This window comes from Mangifera indica, chromosome 7 (assembly GCF_011075055.1).
Source record: "Mangifera indica cultivar Alphonso chromosome 7, CATAS_Mindica_2.1, whole genome shotgun sequence".
Taxonomy (NCBI): domain Eukaryota; kingdom Viridiplantae; phylum Streptophyta; class Magnoliopsida; order Sapindales; family Anacardiaceae; genus Mangifera; species Mangifera indica.
In genome coordinates, this window is record NC_058143.1 from 5793962 (window position 1) to 5806205 (window position 12244).

Sequence of the window (12244 nt, forward strand, 5' to 3'; positions counted from 1 at the left end):
GAACCCAGTGGCAGACCCAAAATTTTTGTTGTGGGAGGGCCTTCACATAGAGGTGAATATGAACCACATCAAGCCCAAAAACCCTTTGGTTCAAGTTTGACTCTAATAAAATATAGTTCGGTTTGAGTTATGCTTAAGTTGGTTGAGTTAATATTAATGATGGCTCGAGTTCACTTGAACAAAAAATGATTGGCTGAATCATTGGTTTGAATTTGTGACTTCGTTTTGCTTGAATTTTTGTTATCTTTTTCATTTTGAACCAGAGAGTAAAGGCAAAGAAGACAGTGAGAAGAAAAAGGGAAGAAAAATAGAAAGGAAGAGTAATAGATGAAATTGACAAGATAAAATGAGAGAAATATCCCAATTTGCATCCACATTTAGCATCTAGGGTTTAATTATTAATTGCTCAAATTGGGGGTTGGAATTTCTAATTGGGTTTGCTTCAAATTTGGTTGAAACATCTGAAGAAGGAGGAAGAATCTTAGGAGATTTCAATGCCAACTTAGGGTCTACTTTAATCCATGAGTGGAAACAAAATTCTAATTTACAAATTGATTTGTTCATATAGACTTTAAAATTTCAAGTTTTGACAAAATATTGTTGTGGATCATAAGATAATTATTTTATGAAATCAATTAAAATTTCATGCATGTTGTTTGATTGAGTGATGTGGGTGGCTATAGAGTTGAATGTTGCTTAATTTAGTGTTGTGTATGACTAATTGTTGAATGTTGCTTAATTTAGTGTTGTATGTGGCTATAGAGTTGAATATTGATAAATAAGTGGTGTGTGTGGGGTTATGATGGTTACATGATATTGAATATTGATGATGATTAATATAAAGTTCATGTTGAGTTGTTATGTTAAGAGTACGGCATTAATGAATGAGGTTGATAATTTTGGAAAGATCATGCAAGGGAAGGGAAGAGCTTTTCCTATAAAGAAAATTAGTTCTTCAATTGGATGATATATAGTTTAGATGTTCTTTCGTGTAAAAATCATCTAATTAGCGTTTTGCATGAGCGATGATTCATATGTTAAGTATAAAATATTTAAGTGCTTTGCCTAAGCAATGTTAGAGCTCTTATCAAGTATGATAGTCTCGCTCGCTTTACTTGTGTGGGATGCACATCAGGTATGATAACTTTTTCCTAGAGTACTAGTGGTAATGAACAGTTCAAGTTATTTATTTCTAGTGAGATATTCAAAAAAAATTTATTATAAGTTTTCTTAACCAATGTTTTAGACATGTTATTTTCATAATTTAAGTATATCATATAACCTATATGACTTTTTTGTTCCATTAATTTTCTTTCAAAATTTTCAATACGCATTGAAACCATTTACAATTTTATTGTTGTGAGTATGTTACCAAATTCAATATCGAAAAGTAGTTATAAATTTGGTTTAGTTGAAAATTTCAGGAAGCCCCTTGAAAAAAGTTAGAGGTTGTTTATATTTCTCTATGTTCATTGAGAAGTTCCCAAAATTTAGTGTAATTATGATGCCCCTTGTAAATCATAGTTATAGCATAACATTATTTTGTTCCGGTTGTGATGATTTAAAAAAAATTGATCTTTTATTTTATATATAAGAAATTTAGCAATTTCATTAATATTATATATTATTCTACTAATACATTTTCAAAAATTCAAGAGGGGATTTATAAATCACCCCCTTGTTGGGCCTTTCAGCTCACATTTATTAGATTTTACTCTCCAAGATGTCTTTAAAACCATGTTTGAAATACCAAAATATTTTAGGTTATAGGTGAACTTAAGGGGTTATGTGAAATTTTGTGCAAGTATGGGGTTTAAGCGAAAATTTTCCTTTATTTATTAATAAAGCCATTAGGCTTTTTCTTCTTGAACGGGAAGAAACAGAGGAGCAGATGAGAGAAAAGAGAGAAAGAAAAGGAGAAAGAGAAGAAAAGAAAGGAAATGAAAGAAGAAGAAAAGGAAGAAAAGAAGGAGAAAGGAGAAGGAAGAGAAGAGGAAATTGATATGAAAAGGGGATAGGGTGAAGAAGAAGGAAAATTTGTAGGAGATTTTAACACCGGCTTGGGAAATATCCAAATCCGTGAGTGGGAACAAAACCTTTACCTGTAGTCATTTTTGCAAATTTTATAGTATTTATTTTGAAAAACATAGATTTTTTTATGGAAATCTCTTACAAAACAAAAGAAAATAATAGTTTTCTTTATGCATGTTATGGGTTTTGGTTATGGGTGGCTATAAGGTAAAGGTTACATTATTATGAGAATTTAGAATGCCTAATTAAATTATGTTGTGTGTAACTAAGAACTATAATGGATTAAATTTAGTTTGGTGACCAATTGGAAGTGTGGGAATCAATTTAATTGATGTTTTGTGTTGCAGTTAAGTTAGAAGTGTTTAATTAAGTCTAGTACATGATTAAATTTGCTTAATGTGAGTTAATGGACATGTTGTATGGTCGTAGAGCCAAAGGAAATCTTAGTTCAGTGTTAAGTATGAGCATTTTGTTGGCTTTGCTTAGTTAGTATTGTAGTTGAATGTAGAGTTGCACATAAATTAATTTAATATTGTGGTTGTGGCAGTTTCCAATGATTATTGTCCCAAAATTTATAATATTAAGTCATTTGATTATAAATATAGTGATAAGAAGTATATCATTTAGATGTTCTTGACTATTACCTATTATGTGATTATGCTTTATTTATGCGGTATTTCATGTCAAGTACGACAAATTTAAGTGTTTTGCCTATGTGGTATTTTATGCCAGGTACAACAGATTTAAATGTTGTGTTTGTGCGGTGATTCATGCTAGGTATGATAGATTTAACTACTTTACCTGCAGAGTAATTCATGCCAGATATGACAGATTTGAGTGTTTTGCCCGTGTGAGATTACAGTATATCGAGTCTGACAGTTTGCCCTTTTGCTTTGCCTATGTAGGGACGCCCTTTGGGTATAACAGATTTCTCTTAAGGGTATTAGAAGTAGCAACAATTCAGGTGATTGTCTGGTGAAATGCTATATAAGTTGTTGAATAAATTATAAGTTGTTGGATATATAACAAGAATAAATTATAAGTTGTTGAATACCAATCTTCTACTTAATATGATATTTTTCCAAATATATATAATTATTTTAAAATTTTAGTATGCATAGAAACCTCTAAATTGATTTGTTACATATCACAGCGGTTATTGAGCTAAATGTGAAAATTCATGATTGATTTGAAAGTCCATTTGAGATAAGGTTAGTATTGTTAAACTTTCACCTATAGCAACAATGTGATTGTGCCGGAGTTCCTATCTAACACAACCACAAAGGCCCTTAATGCTTCTAAGATGTCATTTTCTTTTCCTTGTAAATGTTGAACTTGAATAAGAGAATTATGTTATGAGCATTTTCAAGTTAATGTGCATGTGGGCATGTGGTTTTAAGCATAATTAACTTGTGTTGGATTAAGTATAGCTATAGTCGAGATGCTTCCAATCTTTACTTTAGAATTTAACATTTGTGTATGGTTGATATATTATGACATATTACTTATTCCTTTGACATGCATTCAATATTCTCAAGGATTTAAATTGCCCACTCACTAAGCCCTTTTAGCTTAACCTTATAAATTTTCCCTCCAAATCGTGTAGAGTAGTGTTTCGTTAGGTTTTGTCACGACATAACATCTTTAGTAGGTGTCCCATTTTGCATATATCTATTTTGATTTTCCTTTGAGAAGTTTATGAAATGTTGAGAGGCCAGAGGCCTAACTAAACTATTTCATGATTTTAAATTAAGTTAGGATGTAAAATTTTTGTTACATATATGATAAGGCTAGAGGCCTAATTAAAAACTTATTTCATGATTCTTTTGAATTTGAAACTAGGATGTTATTTTGGTATGTAATTATGGTAAGGCCGGAGGCCTATACATGATGTTACATTAAGTGCTAATATATGACATAGAAACTCTTAAACAGATTTACAGGATGCATTTCGGCCTTCTAAACCCTATAAGTGTGTTTTCAGAGGTTATGGGATTAACCAATCGGGATGGGTCTTGTCAATGTTAGGTAGTGATTCCGCTCAAAGTTGTGTTACACAACATAGCTACTTTCAGTATGTTGTCTCATTTTGCATTTAATGATTTTAACCCTTTTGAGAAATTTTATGTAAATGTTATAAGGTCAAAGACCTAACAAAATTGCTCTTATAAATTTCAAAATAAAATAAGCATGTTTTTGTTATATTTTGTTTCATTGAATTAAGGGTGTGTTTTCTTTTTTTAAGAAAATTCCATGTAGATAAATTGTGAGGTCAAAAGCCTAGACATGTTGTTTATCAAATACATATGGAAATTTGAAGGAATTGTTTTCACAAACAATTTTACACGATGCGTTTTGGTGTCCTAAGTCTCATAGGATTGCTCAGATCTTATGGGATAAGGAAGGCTGGGAAGGGTCATGTCACCAGTGGTGGTGGCAACGAAGGTGGTAGAAATCGATCCAAGCCCACAAAAATTTTGATTTCTTATATACAAGCCAACATCATTTCTTGAGCAATTTTACTAAGTGACACGAATGTACTTACAATCATGATTTTTTTTCTTGACACTGCTTAGACAATAATTAGTTCTGAATTAAAATTACAATGACCATGAGAGTTCATTATGTAAATTGAACTAGATTCAAATTTTTTTTTGGTAAGCGATTCAATTTTTTTTTCTTTTGCATCAATTGTGAATCATGATTAAACTGAACTAGATTCAGTGGGTTTGTATATATTTTTTTTTCTCTTTCAAATATTGATTAATGTTTAGAGAATGAGTTTCAATTATTTGGACAAAATATGATATAAAGGAAACTCTCTATTCATGTTAAAACAAATTATCTGTTCTACGAATGAACACTTGAACATTATTCATTAATAAAACGTGTGAACTAAGACTTAAAAAAGATAAAAAAATGACAATAACAAAAGAAAAATAAAATATTCAACCGTTATAAGTATTATTTTTATGATTTTAATAACCAATTATTTATACTCTCATTAAAAATTTTTTAATTATAACTTAAGTAAGAGGAACGTGATTATTAAATGTTGATTTCTCATCATTAAAAAGTTTTAACGATAAAAAGATTTTGTTATTATCAATCGTTATAATTTTCTTATTAAAAGTATTTTCATTGTTAATATTTATAATAGGAAAAACTATAACAATAGATAACAACGAGAGTTTTTTTGTCATTAAAATTTTTTAATAACGGAAAATTAATAAATTTGTAACAACTATTTTTTTTTCTTATTAAAATTATAAATTTATTCTATGTTAACAAAAATATATATGATAGGTCACTAAAATCATAAAAATAGCATTTATCATAACTAGATGTTTATCTACGTGTTATTTTCTTTTCGTTATTGTTAGTTTTTCTTATGGTATGGGGAGGAAAAAAAAATGTTTTTGTAAATAGTGTTATATACTTACCCAACTCCGGTTCTTACATTTCTAAGCTATTTCATTTTTTTCATATAAATGAAATGATTTTGTATCATCAATTAGATTTTGTGCCGGAATTGTTTGTATTTGCTGCAAAAGTGAGGTTTTCGCTTAGCATCTTCCACCTCCTGTAGCTTCTGTCTGAGATGATAACTTTTGCCATTATCTAGAAGAGTTTTTTATGTATGCTTGCTCAAATATTCAGGTACTAATAAAGAAATTTATTTTCAGAATAACTTTGATCAGACCCATGAGTTCCAACATTTGATGCATCTCTAAAATACAAAATTCTAGATGTCTAGCTACTGCATACAAATTAAACCCTAGATATTGTTTTTATTTTACTTAGAAACAAGCACGAACATAATTATGGAGTAAGAAATATTAGTAGTTACCATCTTCTGAGCATGTCATACCGAATCGATTCGGTGAAACAAGACTTTCCTCATAAGAAGCTACATCACCCCTATCAATACGTAAAGAAACTTTCATCACTTCTCCTTCCCAGAACAAAGTAACCTTTATTTCTCCTGTTCTAGGTTTGAATGAAATAATGTTACTCCAGTCTGTAACCATAATCACTTGTTCACCATTCTTTGAAACAGCCAATGGCCTTATGTTGCTCATTAAAGAAAACCTCGAACCGAATGGCAAATTCAACAACTTAATCCATGATTCTTTCACTCCATATTTCTTCATAATCCAAACCTCTAATGTAAATTCAATATAACTGTCTTCCCGTCGAAGTCGATTTTCACAAATACAGTCTTCATAAATACTCAAAAAAGTCTTGAAAGTACCGGCAGAAGGAGGAGGAGATTGAAACTCCTTGAACTTCTCATCTTCTAAATCAAAGTAGATTATTTTATTAACCTCAAATACGCTTACGCTCAAAGTTACCCAATGTGGAGCTCCATTCACAAGTGTTGTTCCTATTTCATTAGGCAAGTAAATATCTCTATGATTGTAAAGTAGCTTCGCACAGTTGTAAGGGAAGTAAAAACTTTCAAGTCGCTTCCATGAATTTGTCCTGAGATTATAAACATAACCACATACTGAATCACTCTTTCTTTCATAAAAAACCACTACCGCTTTGTAATTATCAATAGATGAATTGTAACCAAATCCCGAAACCAGAGAACGACAAGAACTTTTAAAATCACAGGGTGGAATCATCTTAAATTCCCTAATTGTTGGATTCCATAGCAGGAATTTCCTTGGGTTCAAATTGGATCCTTTAACATTTTTCAAACATATTAGCAACATACCATTACAGGACCCCAATATCTTGACAGAAGCGAATTTGTTGGCCGCAGGAACACAAATTGTTTCTTCTTCTGCTTCTTCAGCAAGCGATGAGGCTTGAGTGGCAAGACTGTATAGTGAAATACGACCTTCCCTTAAGATTTTTGATTCGATGACTCCAAGTCTGCGGAACCTTTCAGATGTTTCAATGAGATTTTGTATGGCAAACTCGTGAGTTGAGATTAAGTCACGCCAAGATTTGCAAACACACTTGAATTGCAAAAGAGATATTGCAGGTAGTTTGAGAAGGATTTGCTCTATAATTTCGAGCGGAAAGAATGGCACTGGCGCTGCCCTTCGTGCATTGCAGATTGTAAGGCCCTCCATGGAAACACAGTAGCACTCAAATCTAGCAATTCTATTCCGCTGCCTCTTTATTTAATTTCCAGGTTAACCCCAATTCCCAATGAACCCTAATAAGGGACTAACTCAACTTTCCTAATTACTTAAAGAATATTGATAAAAGACTGACTCAACTTTCCTAATTACTTAATACTAAATGAATTATTTATAATTATTGACTTAAAGTATTGGGAAATTTTGGAAAATGGCCAAAATGCCCTCCCATTAAACAAAAATACCCAAAATCACTATTTCCAAGCCAAAATGCCCAAAATCACTGTTCCAAAAAAAAAATGCCTATGATTTTTTTTTAATACCAAAACTACCCTTTCCCTCATATTTATAAACTCTCCCACTTACTATGGGGTTTTAAGATAATTTTAGATAAATATGAGGGGTTTTTAGATATTTTACATTATAAAGGCATTTTGATATTTATTTATTTATTTCAAACTTTTTCTAAAATATCAAAATTACCCTTCCCTTCATTTATATAACTCCCTTAACTCATTATGAGGGTTAAAACAATTTTAGATAAATATGAGGGGTTTTTGGATATTTTACATTGTAAAGGCATTTTCATATTTATTTATTTATTTCAAACTTTTTCTAAAATGTCAAAATTACCCTTCCCCTCATCTATATAAACCCTCCTCACTCATTTTATTTACACACACTTCTCATATCACTCAAACACTCACTCTTACTTTCATTTTTTTTCAACATCAATTAGTAAGGATTCGTTCGGACGGAAGAAGTTCGTATTTTTGTGTTCGACTCGAAAAAACACTATTCATCAAAAAAAGGTATTTATGTCTATCTTATTCTAAAACTTAATTTCATTTGTTAAGTTTAGTTTTTATGCCATAATATGGGGGTTAAAGTAATGCTTCACAAGTATAGGGGGTTAAATGTAATTTAAGATAAATATGGGGGGTTTTTAGATAATTTACATTATAAAGGCATTTTGATATTTATTTATTTAATTACTTTTTCTAAAATGTCAAATGAAATGTTATTAAAATTAGGGCGCATTTTCATATTAAACATGGTAGGCGCATTATAATTGAAATTATAGGTTTTTTCGAGTTTCACTCCTTTAGGATATATCAATTCACATTTTTCAGATTTTTGCAAAATTTTTCGATTGTTGCCATACTAGGGTATTTCAACTTTTAGATTCCGAATTTTAGTTCCGTTTTTTCGAATTTCATCCCTTTAAGATATATCGATTCGTATTTTTAAGATTTCTGAAGAATTTTTCGATTGATGTTATTTTAGGGTATTTCAACTTTTAGAATTCAAATTTCAATTCTGTTTTTTTGAATTTCACCGTTTTAGGATATATCAACTTGTATTTTTCAGATTTTCGAAGAATTGTTCGATTATTACCATTCTAGGGTATTTCAACTTTTAAAATTTGAATTTCAGTTCTGTTTTTTTGAATTTTATCGTTTTAAGATATATCCACTAGTATTTTCCAGATTTCTGAAGAAATTTTTTATTATTGACATTTTAAAGCATTTCAAAGTATAGAATTTGAATATCTATTTCAAAGTATAGATATTATAAAAACGTTTTAAATGGAACGTTACAAACATATAGATGCATTTTGAGGGGTAAAATAACATACGAAAGTGTTATATAAATTGTTATATAAATTGTCAAATAATTATAGGGGGATAAATAAATTATTAGAAAAATATTAGGAGTTTTTCTTAATTATTAATAATTGTACGACTGTTTTTCATAGTTATTATTGATTTTTTTATTATATATGAATAATTATCTTCAAAAACTGGTCATTGCAGGATTCATAATTAAAATGGATGGTTATGCATCAGTTCGTTATCAGAGAGAATGGATTCAAGGTCGCAACAACACAATGAAATATGTTGGAGGAGCTAAACAATTGATTAAAATCCCTTATGGAACAACATTCAAGGGATTTATTGAGCTTTTGACGGAGTCTTGCAGTATTGATCCAATGAAAAACTACATTCAAGTATCAATAAAGCCAAGAAAAATTGAGCTCGACGACCCCATCCAGATCCAAAATGATGAAGATGTCCAGGGTCTTCTTGATATGTCCCAGTACTTTCAGGAATGTATTCCTATATTTGTTACATGTACCCCAATTGAAGGGCAGGAGGATGAAGATGAAGATGAAGATGAAAACGAAAGTAGTTGGGTCAAAAAAGAATATGATTTGGAAAAGTTGATTGATTTCAGTAATGACCCGTTGTATATTGCAAACTCATGGGCTCATGGAGAAAAAGATATAGTTCCCTATTGGGGTGACTTTGATGGAAATGATATGCCCGACATTCCTTCAGAAGATGTAGAGCCTGAGTATATGACATCAGTTACCGAGGGTATAAATAGTTTACAGCTTGAAGATCCTATTTCAGGTGGTGGAAATTATTCTGGGCCATTTTTTGACAATGTCCCCACTGATCCATTTAGGTGGCTTCCTGATTTTCCTCCACAGCCATCAGCATCATCAAGTAGTTCCAGATCGATCCGAAAGGAGCATGGTGTCAAGATAGGGGATATTTTTCATAATAAAGTCCAATTGAAAGACGTTGTGAAGCAATTCGCCTTACTGAAAGGATTTCAATTTGATGTCAAAAAGTCTGACAAGAAACGGTGGGAAATTAAGTGCACGGTCGAAAATTGTAAGTGGTATATACATGCAACCAAGTCCACTGTTGGTGATGTGTGGGGTATCAACTCTATGAATCCTACCCACACATGTTTAGTTGATCAAATCTTGCCACATCACAGACAAGCTGGCGCCCGAGCTTTAGGTCAATTAATGAGATCAAAGTTTGTGATGATTGATCGAATTTATCGGCCTAAAGAAATAATTGTAGACATCGTCGACCGATATAAAATTGATATTTCCTACTCACAGGCTTGGCGGGCAAGAAATTGGGCTATCAATTCATTGAGGGGTTCACCGGAGGAATCTTTTATGCTGTTACCAGATTATTGTTACAATTTACAATGTACTAATCCGGGCACCGTTACTGCTATTTAAACAGATGATGAGTATTGATTTACAAATTTTTTCATGGCGTTAGGATGTTCCGTTCGTGCGTTTAGTCAATATCTTCGCCCCGTTATTTGCATTGACGCTGATTTCCTTAAAGGTCGATATCTGGGGCATTTATTTATTACGGTGGCTCTTGATGGTAATAATCAAATATACCCTATTGGTTTCGGTGTCGGCAAAAAAGAAGATCACGACACGTGGTGTTGGTTTCTTATGAGAATTAAAGAATGCATACCTGACCTCTCTGAGCTTGCAATAATCTTCGATCGACATCATGTTATCTACTCGGCAATGGCTGAAGTCTTTCCAGATGTCCACCATGGATGCTGTTGTCATCACCTTCTGTGTAACATGTGGGCAAAGTATAAACGAGACTCAAAGGTATATTGTAAACAAGTAACTAAATTTATAATAGTTTATCATTTTCAAACATTTTGCTTACAATAAGTTTTCATATTTTTTTCCCTCTTACAGGTTGCGGGTGCATATTGGAAAGCCGCTAAATCATACACAGAGTCTGAATTTGGTTCGATGATGCAATCCATTGACTCAATGAACCCCCAAGCTGGAGCTTATCTACGGGATGTCGGCTTTCACCGTTGGAGTAGAGCGTACTTTTCAGGACATCGATACAACATTATGACCACAAATATTGCTGAGTCATTTAATGCCCTTGTCGGACATGCACGGGGCCTACCTATAACCATGCTCTTGGAGTTTATTCGTGGTACAATGCAACGATGGTTTTACGAGAGGAGAACCCATGCAAGTAAGTATCAAATCGATATTAATTAAAAGTTGTCTCATATACTTTTTTCCACTTTGTTAATCATATTACCAAATGTGTTCTTAATATTTTTTCTGAATTACATGTGAATGTCATAACTTCCTCACCCCTTGGGCGGAAGATAAGATCAGTAATCGTCTTTTAAAGTCTGCGAGTCTGGATGTTCGACCGATTACACCTACTCGGTATCAGGTTGTTGGATTTGGTGGATTCATGGGTATTGTGGACCTTGGTGACATGTCTTGCACGTGTAGAAAGTTTTAGCTTTCACGTATTCCGTGCAAGCATGTCATTGTCGTTGCACGACATATGAGACTGACGAATGTGCACGCATGGGTTCATCCATTCTTCTGCACCAATATTTATCGTGTAATATATCAAGAACCGATCAATCCTCTTGGAAATCAATGTGATTGGTTACACTCACCGGAAGACAGAGTTATATTGCCCCTCGTCCTCGATAGTAGTCGTCCAGGTCGTCCATCCAATAGAAATCGACGTCCATCGCAAGGAGAAATTGTTACACCGAGGATTTGCAGTCGTTGCCATGAACCGGGGCATACACGAACCCAATGTAAATCCCCAGCACCGGTCCCAAGCTCCGCCCCCCAGCGTTCACATACAAAAGGCAAAGGAACGAGATCTTGACATGCTTATACTCAATTTTTTTTGTTATATGATTCTTCATTGTTGTACTTCAGTTTTATGTAACCGATGTATTTTAATTATTGTTTCAAACGTATAATTGTATTGTCATTTGATGTAATAAATTTAGTGTTTCGTATGAGTTATTTCAGTATTACTTTATTTTCTCTAATAAATTAAAAGTGTGTAAATGTTTGAGTAATCATACGTTTTTATTGTTTTTTCATTACAAGATTATTTAAAAAATGAAATCAAATACGATACACATTCATATATAACCACAAATAAAGTATATCATACACATATACACATACAATAAATATATACATCTAAACATAGGAATAACGATAAATATACATCCGTGAGCTACTCGATACAGTGAAAATACAACTGCGTCGCTAATCGTCGACGCATAGAGGTAGACGACTCTCGGGGAAAAAAGTAGCTCCGTGCCAACGCCAAACACTCAAAAAATCGCAACATAAAGACGCCACAGTCACCGGAGCCCAACCCCTGCTGAGGGACATCCGACGCTCGATGTAAAGTGAGGGGATCACGTTGTGGAGTCCTCCTAGAAGCTGTCCAAAAAGTCGTCGCCTCTAATAACACGGGAATAAAGGT

The 12244-nt window shown here is 32.5% G+C and overlaps 1 protein-coding gene and 1 long non-coding RNA gene across 2 annotated transcripts; one reads left to right on the forward strand and one right to left on the reverse strand.

Moving 5' to 3' along the window:
* Positions 1–1141: 1141 nt before the first annotated feature.
* Positions 1142–3082, forward strand: LOC123220062. Its single transcript, XR_006502978.1, has 2 exons — positions 1142–2808; positions 2937–3082. It is a non-coding gene; the product is annotated as an uncharacterized LOC123220062 (long non-coding RNA).
* Positions 3083–5684: 2602 nt separating this feature from the next.
* Positions 5685–7223, reverse strand: LOC123221857 (F-box/kelch-repeat protein At3g23880-like). Its single transcript, XM_044644799.1, has one exon. It carries the CDS (start codon positions 7116–7118, stop codon positions 5871–5873), a length of 1248 nt encoding a protein of 415 aa, XP_044500734.1. The 5' UTR covers positions 7119–7223; the 3' UTR covers positions 5685–5870.
* Positions 7224–12244: the final 5021 nt, after the last annotated feature.